The sequence below is a fragment of the Falco cherrug genome, chromosome 11 (genome assembly GCF_023634085.1).
Source record: "Falco cherrug isolate bFalChe1 chromosome 11, bFalChe1.pri, whole genome shotgun sequence".
NCBI classification, from domain to species: Eukaryota; Metazoa; Chordata; class Aves; order Falconiformes; family Falconidae; genus Falco; species Falco cherrug.
In genome coordinates this window covers 16116950-16131692 of record NC_073707.1, presented here as the reverse complement: position 1 = coordinate 16131692, position 14743 = coordinate 16116950, and the positions used below count along the sequence as shown (strand labels likewise).

General features: G+C 36.5%; 1 protein-coding gene and 1 long non-coding RNA gene across 2 annotated transcripts in view; one reads left to right on the top strand and one right to left on the bottom strand.

The window, feature by feature from the left end:
* Nucleotides 1-14743, top strand: part of DNER (delta/notch like EGF repeat containing) — a 139403-nt gene that overhangs the window by 96168 nt on the left and 28492 nt on the right. The window contains exons 7-8 of the mRNA XM_055723828.1: nt 2848-2961; nt 13386-13610. Of these exons, the coding sequence (XP_055579803.1) occupies nt 2848-2961; nt 13386-13610 (339 nt within the window). The remainder of the gene's footprint in view (nt 1-2847; nt 2962-13385; nt 13611-14743) is intronic.
* Nucleotides 3005-8967, bottom strand: LOC114017096 (uncharacterized). The gene is made up of 3 exons (XR_003561961.2): nt 8900-8967; nt 5959-6117; nt 3005-5132 (listed from the first exon to the last, which is right to left on the bottom strand). It is a non-coding gene; the product is annotated as an uncharacterized LOC114017096 (long non-coding RNA).

Sequence of the window (14743 nt, the reverse complement as noted above, 5' to 3'; positions counted from 1 at the left end):
CTTTGGATTTTATCCATTCCATTTAAAACCTGTTCCTCTAAAATATAAATTATGCCTTGTTATTTTTACAAGTGTTTCTTCTTGTCTCTAGAATGATTGTTAGCTCCTATTAGAGGAAAAAAAAAGTAAAAATCCTAAATATTTCCTTCTACAAAACCTCACCTACTTCTTAGGATATAAAACAAAGCTTACAATAGATGGAATGAAATTATTTGATTACCATATGTGAAGGCTTCCCTTCTGGATGATAGTATGATCAAGTCCCTCTGTAGATCCTGAGTAACCCAAATACAGTTGACTTCATTTATTACATTCTGAAACTTGCAAGGGTGTGCTCCATGGACTCCACACATTATGTTTAGGTTTAGCTTTTAATTTTTAAAAAATAATTTTTCTTAAGTTTTTTTAATAGCAAATGTCTAATGTTCTTCAGTTGGCTTAATGTTTGTTAACCTCAGTGGCTTATGTTTCTACCCATAATTCACACACACCCACACACCCAATTTGTGTGCACACATCAAAAAATAGTCAGGAAAACTAGCTGTTTTCATATAATTATGAGGTTTTTTAAAAATATTCATTTCATATGGAAAAATATTAAAGAAAATGGTAGATAAGAGCTTGATTATCATAAACGTCTCCATATGCAAGTTTCAGAAACATTTCTATGTGAATAGGATCATGTTTCCCAAATCCTGATAGAAGGAAATGCTGTGAAGGCAGTACCAGCACAAAGTGAATGGGTGTAATGATTCTGTGAGTGTGTCTCACCAGAAAACTGCTCCTCCACCAGTGGTGACTGCTTAGCACCTCTTAATTTGTAGCACTTGTGGCATATTTGCTATGAAATTCACAAATCACATCCTCTTTCGGATGGACAAAACATGCCCTATAGATAATAATGAGATGGGACACGTTTATTTTTGTAAAGCTGACATAAAATATTCTCTCTGATGAATTTTCCTGCGAGCTACGATGACAATCGCAGGAAGTCAGATTCCTGTAGCAAGCTTCAGAGCAACACAATCGTTTCTGCCTTTCTGTGTCAACGTTCTTTTGGATACATATTGAATTCCAGGGTAATTTTTAGCTTCCACAAACTTGGTAACAGTTTGAAGATGGAAAAATGTTTAAATGAGTTAAGCATATTCAAGACTGTGTTATGATTCATAAAAATAATCAGCTGAATGTGAGAACTTGAAAAAATATGAAGCCTATAAATGAAAGAAATCAGTTGATGTAGTCTTCTATAATACTTCATTGCCGTTTTTGTAAATTTTAGGTTAATTTGAGACCAATTAGAATTACAGAAAATCACTATTTATCAGAGTGAGACTGACATCCTTCCAAGTGCCTGTCTGGTCCAGAGCAGCTACCTCATGGGAGCATAGTTCTGCTTTTCAGCATCGTTATTTTTCTCCCGTTTAGGTGATTTATGGGCATTACTGCAGACACAACATACACCAGAGCTGCTTTTTCCAGGTTTTGCATTGCAGAAAATAGGATCATAATTTAGCACTCTGTAGCGTATAAAAGCAGTAAGGTGCACAGAGAGGAAAGTCTCATAGATCCTTTCTATAGTAGGATACTATACTATATATAATAGTATATATAGTATAGTATCCTACTCTCTCTCTCTCTCTCTATATATATATACACTATGCTATACTAGCAACTCCCAGTATAACGATCTATGTAGAGAGCTATTCCGTAGTGACAACAATAGATTTGAATAGGAATAGGTATTAGCCAGCACAAAAGACTTATAAATGTTAATTTTGATTACATTAAAAATATTTAAGAAAAATAAGATTTTTTTCCCCTCTTTTTTTTTTTTTTTTTTTTTTTCCTTCTCTCCTTTGTTTCCCCTGCATAAGCAAAATCCTAGTCCAGGCATGTCCTCTATCTGACTTTGAGATCTTTTCTGGAATACCTGTTCACAGCAGTGTGTTAGCAGTGTCGCCTAGTCATAGCTAACTGGTTTTTAACACCAGCCATTGTATTAAGCATGCTTGTTATGGCAGATATTTACAATTTTATGTAGAGTTCCTTTTAAAAAATGAAATGCTTCTATGTGTAATTTCTTCTTCAGTCATACATCCAAGATAGCTTCTTGGAGGTAAATAAAAATTAGAAATACAAATGTGTGGTATTTGTTAAGGAATGTAAATTTGGAGTGTTTAATCGTTTAGATTGTATTTTGTAAGTTTGTTCATTTTTTGGGGATGTGTTATAGACATCAGACATATGGAACAAAACAAACTTATGGTCAAATAGTACAGTACACACAATCTGTAGCTTGTGAACTTACAGGAGCTTATTTGGAAGAGCTTGCAACTGTGCTGAGCAGTTCTTCACAGCTCCCACTTAAAATAAACACACTTTTTGAAGCCCAGAAGTAGGAGCAAATGACAGTCATTCAGCATATGCACAAATAATTCTTAACGTCAAGTCCTGTTTAAAATCTTGCTAAAGTTTATTGACTTGAGATTCAAGATGCTTTTGAAAACCATTAAAAAATTACTTCTTTTTCGGTTATATGGATGCTGATGAGGACTCAACCCCAACCTCCACTAGACTACTGCTGTCAGAATATTGCTGCTGGTAAAATACAATTGATGTAATCTCTAGATTTCCACTACTTATTTATGTTTCTCCAATAAAGTATAAGTTCCAATTAGAAGTCTCATTTTATAAGAAATAAGAAGACTGTCCTGGATTCTCTTTCTCTCTTTGGTTAATTTTATTCAAGAAAACTAATGGTACTTTTTGAATGACCTAGTAATGCATTTAGTGACAAAACCTCATTTTTGCTGTATTTTCTGAATGTTTTGTGTTGTTTCGTAGGTTACACTGGTGAGCTGTGCCAGTCAGAGATTGATCATTGCATCCAGCAGCCATGCCAAAACGGAGGTACCTGTTCATCCAGCATCCATGGTTTCACTTGTCAGTGCCCAGAAGGTAAACAGCAAAAACCTATCTAGTACCTCAGACAAACAGGTGTTTTGCAGGGAGTACTTAGTCTAAATTTTCAGTTATATTATAAAATTTATATTCTAATTTATATATATATATGTATTTATTTGAATATTTTTAAAGTTGTGCCTTAGGCCATAATTGTAAGCAGGAAAAAACCTTCAGATGAGAAATCCTTGTATAAGCAGCAATAGTATATGAAGTGTGGTGGGAGCTTAGAGTTTCAGTGCATATGTGAAGCAGAAATGTTCTTATTCTCTGGCACCCCTACAGTAGAAATCAGGCTCCAGCACTGTGAGAAAGGTGAATCTGAAGAGGCTTAGAGTGTGATCTGATTTTCGTGTTGCCCAGTAAATGTGTGAGAAAAAGATGTCTCCCTTGTAGTATTAGCATATTTCTGCATATGGGTCAGTTGGTTAATATGTGTGTAAGAGTAATAATTCAAAAAGTAAAGGGATCATTTCAATCCCTTGAAGTTTTTTAATTCATTCTCCTTTCTACTTGGCCTTATTCCTTTCTCTACATGAAAGCCTTCCAGTGACTCTCACTGGTGAGCACTGTACATGTAAGGATGTAAAATGAGGACACCACGATGCTGAAGTGTATGCTTTCATAACAATTTGCTGACTGGAATGGCAGATGCCTAAATTGCTCATAAAAAAATTAACAGGAGTGAAAGCTCTCAATTATGAAGCATTCTATTAGCTATTTATAATGAAGATTAAAACCTTGAACTAATTATATTTCAGTTCTTACTTGATCTGTGGGTGTTGGTTTTATTCTGCCAGCACCTTACGCTTGCTCTAATGGCACAAGCCTTTGATAACTGCTCTGATAATATATACTCGCTTAATAATGAAGATTATTTGTGGTTTCTTTAGTCTGATTCCTGGCTTTTCTAGACTGTTAGGCTTTAATGAGTGACCCATTTAACAGCTGTGTTGAAACAGAGGCACTGACATTTTGACAGCAGTGCATATCTGCATTTAGAGGAATTTTGAAAATTGTTAGCTTTATAACTAGTAGCAAAATTCAGTGAGAAAATTATTAGATGTTAGACTCAGTCTTGCGTTTTTTCTTAGGGAATCTGTTCAAGGATCTTCAAGGATGTTTTGCAGGAAATGATCTTTCCAGTAACAAATACTTGGAAAAAGAGCTGCTGGGATTTTTGGTTGGTTTAGTACTGCCATATTTTTTTCTTCATTGATCATTCCTGATGACCTACTAATGAATATGCTGACCATCTCTCAACTTCTCTCCTACCGCCATTTGAGACCATGGCCATGGGACAGGGCTACTGGTGGGCTGAGGTCCCTAGATGGCCACATCACCCATCCTCTGCTGTGGGCACTTAGTGGTGAGGTGGCTGGGGTACGGTGCTTGTACCGTAGCTCTGCAGTGCCCTGCTAAATGGCATTTGTGCCTTGGTTGCTGTGCAGGGCTGTGGCTGCTGTCCTGCTCGGGGAGCTCATGCCAGCAGCAATTAGCCTGTGAGGGGGAGCGGGCTGGCTGCCAGCTCCGCCTGGCCCGCAGGCCTGGCACAGCCACGGGCAGCCACGCTGCTCTTGCAAGTGCACCAGCTGGCTGCGCCGAGGGCCCTGTGCTGGACGGGAGACCCGGAGCGCAGGAGAGGAAAACCTTCCCTTCATCTCCTTCCAGAGCTGCTCTCCCCAGAGGGAGTGACGCGGAGGTTACCTCATGCTCTGCTGCTGGCTGTGTAGCACCCTTATCGACAGCAGCATTTCTGGTGCAGGAGAACCACGTTACTCGCTTTTGTCTTTTCTCAGTTTTACTCGTGTTGGTTATGCCACTTGGACCTACCGTCTTGTTGCCTGCTTTGTCTCTTGAATATTTATCTTCTTTTTATTTTTGCCACTGATCCATATTTGTGTTTGGTAAGTTCCAAGTTGTTTCTGTTGCGTGCGCTGCTTTAGGCTTTTTTTTGGCACTGTGTTGTACTATCTTAGTATTTAGGTTGTATGCTTTGCTCTTTTTCCTTCTGGGCACATTGGTACCATTTTCTCAGTATTCCGGTATTTTTGTTTGGTAGCACTTCTGTTCTTCTTGTGTTGTAAACCTGTGCTTTTCTTCTGCTTGGAGCTGAGGTTTTCTATGGTTTCTGGACTTTCCTTAAAGATACAATGTGCTTTTTGACCCTTCCAGTGGGGGGAAGAAAAAAATAAAAAAGGCAATTAGCAACTTCAGGAATTACCTCTCTGCATATAGACTTTGCTGATAGGCAGACTGTAGAAGAATGGCTGCAGAGGCATGGCCTTAGAATCTCTGAAGATCTGCACAATCCAGGCCTGGTATTAGAACAGGCCTGCAATCAGAATCGTGCTGAAGTTGCTGTGCTGAAGATAACGAGAAAGGTAGCCTTGAGCTATTCTTGAATCCTGAGACTGAGTAATTATGTTGTGCCAACAGGCCGTGGCTGTAACAAGATACAGCTGCTGGGAAAGCAGGTGCAGGGCCAAGAAAGATAGGGAGCGGTATGGGAAAATAGGGAGTAACAAACTACAAGGCTGAAGCACAGCAACACAATTAGCTACATGGATAGAATGCTTATTTTAGTCATGATAATTAGGGGTGTGAGAACCGCGCGCGTTTAGAGTCTACTAACCAATTATATTTCTGCTTTACGAATATGCATGTGTATCGGTTCTATATAAGTAGTGTTAGAAACTAATAAAGTTGAGCAAGATGCATAACTCATATTGAGTGTCTTCTTGACTCCGGCAAACCCTTCTTCCAACAGCAGACATGCTTGTTGGTTCACCTGTCTGAAACCTTCCATGCAGAATTATCAGTTCTAGTCTCCCAGTATAATTTCCGTGTTTCTATAGAGCAAGGACAGAATTGGGGGAAGAGCTATTACTTTGATTGCTTTGTATGTCTAACATGCTCACATGGTAAAAATGTGTTCAAAAAGCACTGGGGCAGCACAAGAAAAAAATATTTACTGAAGTACATTTACAGTACCTGTTAGAATCAGTTGTTGTACCTTGACCTGTAGTATTTCCAATGCAGAAAAAGCCTTTGGAGGGGAGAGAATGTTTCAGGAATCACTTTCTGGACTGCCCAGGGTTATTTCCCTTAGAAAGAGTCATCTTGTAATGTCCCATGTCTGATTCTCAGTTCCTTAAACATGACAAAATCATTCTTAGGTTTGCAGGAACAAATGCCATCTTGTGTGCATGCTCTTCTTAGGCAAGCCAGCGACAACTCAGCAGCAGCCCCACAGGTTCTCCCTGGCTCCCTAATACCTACTGTTGTTTCAAAGCGTGCACACTTTGTAGCTGTGCCTCCTACTGGTGTCCTCACCATAAAGGTGCAGGAGTTGGTGCAGAAGTGTCACAATCTGCCTGCAAGGGCCAGTACTATTGCTCTGGAGTAGCCTAAATGGGCATAGTGGGCAATGAAGTGTTGCTTTTCTGTCTTGTTCTGGAAGATCTACTAATGCCAGTGAGCTCAGGCATTCAGGTGTTTTGTGGAGGGAAAGAAAGGGTTGATTTAACAAAATATATTGTCTAAATTTACCGATGACTGCCTTTCCCATGATTCTTCTTTCTTCTATTATCCTCTCATAGAGGCATATTTTGAGAGCTTTTGTTTGGGTTTTGAAGAGATGTGGTTATTCTTGTAATTACAACAAAGGATACTTAATTGAAAATTGCAGATGCAATAACTTGCAGATTTGATATTTTTAGCATGTCCTCAAATTTTCCATTAACACCTCCTCCCCCGCCCCAAACCCCTATTTTTCTAAATTGAGGTCTCTTGCTCTCCTGCTACTCTTCTGATGTGCTTAATAGTAATTTCTTGCTGAGAAGATGCCTGCCCTTCTGTAGTGCTAGTTCAGCACAGTGGTGGAAAGGTGGCCAAGGAGCTTATATATGTGTAAAACCTAAAAGAGTGGAGATAAAATGTGGCTAGGCAGAAAGGGATGAGAGAAGATGGAAAGTATCACAAAGGGAAAAGAAAAAAATGGCAGAAAAAGAAATGAGATGGAAACGAGGAATGATCTCAAGATTGTGTATTTCTTTTACAAATGGGATCTGTGGTTCATGAAAGAAGCATGTGATGGTGTACAGAAGTTGAGATCTGCGACATTGAAAAAGCAGTCTAGATCAGATATAACCATTTCATGATTATTCTTTAGACAGTTTTACAATCTTAAGAGTCCTTTAGTAAAGAAAATTTCTTTATGCTTGCAAATTCTATTTTCTGTGTGATGCATTGTAGACTTTAATGTCCAAAATATGTCAGAAAATAAACTGCTATCTTAAAATGTTGAGTCACCTGTACTGAAGAGAAAATTGGATTTTATACTTAAATTTATAGTGAAGAAGCTTAAGAAATACTAAGGACTGAGGAATTTGTTCAAAATTTTGACCTTTTATTATTATGAAAAGGACATTTGGGATGTACTTACAATGGGGTGGGGATCGTGGATCATCATCCTTGAAGTTTTATGATAAGAAATATTTAGCAAGTATTACCTTCAAATGATCATGCAAAGAAATTTCTAGAAATTCTAAAAACTTACAGTTAGTAAACATTTGTCAACCTTAACATGGATATTTGAAATCAATATTCAGAATGATTCCATAAATACCCATGTCGCTCTTAAATATCTCCTCTGATTTTCTTCCATTTATTGTAATGTAAAAAATACTACTGTATTGACAGTAATATTAATTCATTTTATTCGAGTTGATTGGGGTACTGTCCATCAATTTGTAAGTTTTGTTACTTCATTTTCTGTAAGTCACTGAGAAGTTATGTGAATTCCCAGAGCACCCTGAAGTGGAATTCATCATACAAATAATGATCAGAAACATAAAAAAAGCTGGTTGGAATAAGCAAATAAAGTTACAGTAAATGTTTCAGCAATGGAAAAGCTAGTTAACCTTATTTATGTAGTTATTAAATTCATTGAAATCTTTCGTAGAGGTTAAAAAAAAAAAAAAGTGTATGAAATTGCCTGATCATATGGTAAGGAAATGCAAGTCTCACTAATTTGTTCCTTACATGTGCACATTTTCTAAAGTTGATGGAATGAAAGACTGCGCTTGTGTATATATTTTTTTAATGTGTTTCAAACATTTGAAGAGCCTTTGTTAATTTTGCTCATAAGACAATATTAAAATAATTCTGTAGTGGAATATGGTTTTGAACAAAGCCAGACAATATTGAGCAAAGTTGTTATTATGATTACAGAGCAGTTATAATAACAAAGAAATGAACTTCTGTTGCAAAATGTTTCTAAAGTTCTGTTACGTGCATTTTTAATGTCCTGATTATATGTACAGATGAACTGCATTTAGTGTTTTAGGAAAACATTAATGTTTGAGAAAAATAGCAAGCATTCAGCTGGCCAACCACATGAAGCTAGCTTGGATTCTCGGGATTTTGCTACTTTCTTTCTGCGGAGGTCAGTCACAGCTCTGACAGAAGAAATCTTTTCATTCAGATTAATACATTTTTGAAAAACAGTCATCAGCAATAATGGAAAAAATAATGGTAAAGGAGACAGAGATATAACAATGCTATGATTAGGAATTGAACATACAGATTACTTGAAATTCACGTTTGAGGACTGATTTTATTTTACTATCGACTGTTTGATTTGTCTAGCTGCAGGTAACTACAGCTAGGCAACACACTGAGCAAAAGTGCCCTGAAATACCTGAAGGTATTTCTGGAAATACTGGAAAGCAGAAAATTTATGAATGCTCTTATTGTGGTTTCTGTAGTTTAAAAAATAGTTTGACAGCTATATAAGGTGTTAAGTTGTGATTGGTGTGTGTTGTTTTGCAATAGCAGCTAGAAAATGCACATTGTCACCGTGAATTTTAATTGCCTGGGAAAACAGAAGTTATTTGCTGCATTAAGAATAGTTTAAGTTTCAAGGTCTTACCTTTTTCTGGGCTTCATTGTCCATGTAAAAGCCTTTTTCTATAGCATATCTTGTAGATGTGATTCTAACTTCTTTAAGTTTAAATACAATAAACCTGTTATCTTGATTCCAGGAAACTAGGTCACGCAGCTGTTGCGTATGGAAGATTACTCAAGGTTACTGGTGATTGGAGAATGCAGAATTCTTCATATTACCATAACAGAGTTTAATTTACCTGAAGAACATTTTGCTCTTAATTAAAATTTTTTATGGCTGTTTAGTTTCTGGTACTTTCTGCTATTCTAATGTTTTTACCTGGCATCCTCCCAAATTGCTCTTGTTTTTAATAGACTTCTCCTTAATGCTTTAACAGGTTTAGCCTCTGTTCATCTTTATCCATAAGGACTTAGCTTGGGTGAATTTCAATCCAAATCTTAAAACTACATTTTAATGACTTCTTGTTTCCTTATGATGGAGCGTCTTTTTTCCTTTTACAGAATTCTGGTGAAACACCATTGGACTTCTTGTATTTCCTCACAAAACAATTTCATATAGAAAAAAATAATAAGTTGCCAGTATTTCTTTCAATATTTATCCCTGTATTTAAAATTTAAAGGTTGTGTAGTCACAAGTCCTGGCAATTCACAGACTTAATTTTTCACATTTATGTAATTCTTGGAATAAAACATCACATTCAGGAAAGTCGGTTCTTCTGCAGACTGTATAAAAAAGCAATTGTACGGTATCTTCAGAAAATGTTTCATTTCCTTGACTTGTACATGGCTCTCTTGCTTTCAATAGCCAAGTAATTAAAATCCCACCATGATGAGAAATCTGGCTTTTATCCAGAGCTTTTCTATCTCTGAAACCATTTTCTGATCTAATTTCTATCACTGCCCTGGAGGTCTGTAGCAATATATAAAGGATATCACTTGGCTTAATACTGGTATTCTTCTTGACAACTAGCCGAATAGTCTGATGTGTGTAAGCACAAATATTGTGTTGTGTTCTCTATACAGTATGAATCTTTTGTAATATTGCCTTTCCCCTTTACCCTCTGTGTTATTCCTTTGGTAAATTTTGCATTCAGATCTTTCAACTCACCTATAATCTTTACATTTCAGTCATGTCCCTGTTACACCAATAACGACCTAGATGCAGAGTTGGGTTTATGCTAGCTGGCTGAAGAACAATTCCGGGAATATTTATCTACAGATAACTAACCCTGATTATTATTTTTTCCCCCAAATTTGATTCTGTTTGCAATCAATACACCTCTGAAATTGATTTTTAAATTTGATTTGCATTATTTACTTTCAACAATTTTATTGATATTGTTTTAAATGTACATTCAGAAATGCCAAAATAATAGATCTTCAATTCAGACGTGTAACTACTCCTGTTTTGAGTAGTTTCAGATATTTAACTTATACATAAGATTTGAACTTCCAAAATCAACTAAACACATTTCACAGTGCAGTCAAAGATAGCACAAGGGCAACATGTTTTAATGTATTTTAAACCTGCATATGTTCTTGAAGTGCTTTGTCACTTGAAACATTAGCCATCTGCCAGTAAGCTTCTCTTTGTAGGGAAGATTATTGCAAAGGTTGTAGTAAAGCAGCATTAGTGTCATTGTGTGACCTCAGATCTCTTTGATCCTTTTTAATCTGGTTTCAGAGTTACTGTAGCAATTTCACCAGATTCATTGGCTGATCTCCTCCTGGTGATAGTTAAAAGTCCTTCCTGATTCTTATAAATCTGCTTGTTTTTTTATGGTAACAGTACAGGCTTTTTTAATTTGTCAGAAAACCATTGCTGCAGTTTGATTCTTGATTTTAGGGTTTCCATTCTTTTCGGTTTCAGATAGTTCTGCAGCTGCCGTCTGCAGGAGGGACCCCTAATACAGGATTCCAAAGCATCTGTTTTTAAGCTCTCCCTCTTGAACATGGGTGTACAGGCCATCCTGATACAGCCCATGAAGCGATCTGAGCCATAGGACAGCAAAAGGGAGAGTTCTTTGCCTGTGCCCTGCCAGACCTGCCTTTCTTTCCTAGTCTGTTGCTGAGTTACTTATGACAAAACTGTTAAACGTTTAATCTGTAAGTTGTTTCTTTATTATTATTTTTACTATTTTTTCAAAATTGGATTATTTTTTCTTTGCTTTTCATTCCATAGCTGTGACGAAACATTTATGAACATATGAAGGAAACGTGGCTTTTTAAGTCACTTGTCCAGGACCTAATATTTTGAAGATGCTCCTAAAATCCGGCTGCCAACAGTGGCCAAGAATATCTTAGTTTTGTCTGGAACTCACAGGGTGGTTGTGGCCTTTCTATCTTTTTCTTAGTTACAATAATCTAAGTTTTGTTAATTCTCTGAGTAGATATGTGTAGTACACTCGCTGTGGGTTACTCAGCTTTCTTGAAAGTCCATTTCCCTCTCTTTCTGATGCAGTTCACTGAGCTTTTGTGGATCTATAAAACATGGAGTGTGTCTCCTTAAGGAATTCCTCAGGATATTTAAAATTAATTGCTGGTCTCCCTTTTTTTTGGTGTTTACTGGAAATTTGAATGTCTTCAGGCTGATTATCTCAGCCCTCGCTTCCTCTTCAAGTCTTGGAGCTCAGTCAAGTTGACAGACTATGCTCAGTGCACTAGATCTTTCTGCCCCAGGTTTTCAACAAATCTAATCAATGAAGAACAAACTATAGAATTTAAGCCTTTTAGTAAATGTTTGGTTGTTGTTTTTTGGTTGGTTTTTTTTTGTTATGCTTTAAAATGGAGTTTAATCTATTTCTTATGCACTTGTTTTCAGAAATGCCAGCTTGCTTCCCATGGTTACAGTGCGAGAGCTACAGTTGAAGAAAGTTACAGTTTAGCTCCCCAAATGTGAATCGTGAATAATTAGAAAAGAAAATAAAAATGCCCAGAAAGTAACACATCTGTCAAAATTAACTAGAAACTATTTGCTGATGAATTGTACCTTGCTTGAAATGTAGAATGACATTGTTTAAAACAAAAATATTTACTGAGTCAGTAAAAGATAATGAGATGCTGTAAAGTATGCATAGAATATGGTATTTGGTCTCACTTTTGGTATTCATCACAAGCTTTACACAATACAGGGGCTCAGTTCTAATACATCAACTGCTTTTAATCCAGCAGTGAGGCTATAGAAGTAAGGCCAAAAATTTGTTTAATTCCATCAGGGATAAGGTTTCAATATTGAGTGTTAATCCAAAGTGTCACCTGTCATTGTTTTGTTTTCATGCTCTGAGTCATGGCAGGCTGCTATACAACAAGAGACATCTCTTCCATCTTCATCCTTTCTCTCACCATTGGGTACATTTTGTGGTTGGCTTTTTTGGTTTTATGTTTGTTTGTTTTCTTAATTTGCTTTTCTGTCTTTTTGATTAAATATTTTTCAAATCCTAGCATGTTTTTTCATGCATTTAGTTGTTTTCCTTGGTGTTTGAAATGTTGCTACAGTCACCTGAGTAGCAGTGGCAATGCGGTCTGTTTTTCGTCTTTTAGACTGGCACAACTGAAATAGTTTACACTTTTTGTTAGAGTAGGATGGTAAAGCTAGTTTGCTGGGTCCTGAGTAGAGGCTGGCTTGATTTGCTTCTAATTTCTGAGTCCCAGTGATTAGTCTGTTGTAGTGTTAAGAGCTGTTCTACAAAGTAGGATATTCCAGAGAACTTTAAGCCTGAAAAGTGATGGTCTGTACAGACAGACCAAATATTCAGTAAAAAAATATTAGAATTGAATGGAAAAGACAGTTTTCTCTTTTCTTCTGGAAGGGTGGTAGAATTTGAATATACTTTCCTGACTTGCTTTTGGGTACCAACCATCTGTCATGTTGCTATGTATGCAATGTATGTGTATTGTATACTGCAATTTTTTCAAATATTTTCTACATCTGATTAAAAAAACTCCCTTGCAAGAAGATCCTTTTCTTTATACCTAATTTTTACATGCTGTTGTTTCAATAAATCATTGTGTCTCCTGCTAAGGAGAAGTATGCTTTTGTAAAAGATATTCTCTTAAAATATTGAAGCTATTGAAGTTCAAGTAAACTCATGTGCTGCTTCAGAGGTTGTTATTCTTACCATACACATTAACAGTAATGAAAAAAAGGTCAGTTTGGGCTTTTCTTTTTTTTTCCAGGTTAGTCTGTTCCTGATCTTTAGAAAATCTCTTCTACTTCTCTAGTCAGATGCACTCTGGAAAGTGGATAAACACTGTTAGTTTGAACAAACATTTTTGCAGTTCACTGCCTTAATCATATCATAGTATGGTTCTACCTGAAACATCTTTTATCATACCATGTTTAATGGGTAAAAATAGAGTTTAATATATATAGGAAATCTGTATTTTAATATTTTTTTCTAGAATTAAAAAAATCTGCATATAGGTATATCAATGGCTTTTAACTTGCTTTAGTTATTAAAATTGTATGTATAGAAGAATGCTTACTTATCAAAACCATTTATTTCTTTTAGGGTTTTTAGGAACCTCGTGTGAAGACAAAATAGACCCTTGTGTGTCATCTCCCTGCCAGAACAATGGAACCTGTTACGCGGACAGACTTGCCTTCTCCTGCAGTTGTAGTCCTGGATTTACAGGACCTACATGTGCTCAGCTGATTGACTTCTGTGCTCTGAATCCTTGTGCACATGGCATTTGTCGCAGTGTTGGAACCAGCTACAGATGCCTCTGTATCCCTGGTTTGTACCAAACACTTAGATGTTTTGTAAATATTCTAATATTTTATATGTAGATTCCATATATAGTTTAAAATTAATTCAATTTTTTTTCTTTTCAGTGAATAATACACATTGAGCAGATGTTCTGTCTGTTTAGAAATAAAGATAGGAATCTACACATTCTATTTGGAAAATCAAAAATTGCAGAGTGAGCACTGAAAATACCCATTGAGATCCACATGGCTTTGTTGATATTTACAGCTGTATTATAAAACCATAGCCTGCAGGATAAATCTTTTTAAGGCGAGGTATCAGTGTCATTGGAATTACAAAATTTGGTAGAGAGAATGGGAAATGTGGTGCTAATCATTGAGGAAGGAGTAGAAACAAAGTAGCTGAACAAAGAAAGGTAGAGAAGGAAAAAAATAATTGGTTACCCTGAAGGGTTGAGTTCTGCCATTCCTGGTTGCATAAATTAACTCTCTTAAGCAGTGTCACTGGAACTTCTGAGGTGAGTATAGCTAGTAGACTCAGCTGGTAAGTGACAATAGAGCTGAACAGTGCATAGTATCTGGGTTGCATTTTGCTTAGCTCTAGATTTTTTTCTTCATTGTATTAATGTAACTGAATATTGGGGTGCTTACAACTCCCTTTATGCATTTAGCAATGATAATTAATAGCTGAAGTAGCAGTTAGAATGAATGATACCATGTGCTGCACATCCACTACTGCTTAAGCACTTATGGAGTGAAAGCCAATAATCTTTGTTTTCATTTGAATCATTTTGCCACTTTTTTTTTTTTAAAAAAAGGTATATTCTTATAAACCTGTAAACTTGAAAACTGCAGAATCTAAGGGAAAAAGAAATCATCAGTGTTCAAGGGATTAACTAAGGAGTGATATTACGTAGTTAGTAGCTCTACATATACATAACGCTATGACATGTGTGTTGTTCTACAAGGTTCTTTTCAGAGAAATACCTTCTCTGTGCTGCTTTGCCTTGCCTTGTCGAAAACCGGTCACAATTCTCCAGCTCTTTTTCCTTCCTTCTCAGTTAGCAGGATGTGCAGGTATGCTACCAATTGCAAAGGTTTTGCCTGAAGTACGCGAGTAGTCCTGTAGGTGGCAAGTCTGAACATTATTACATGCCACAT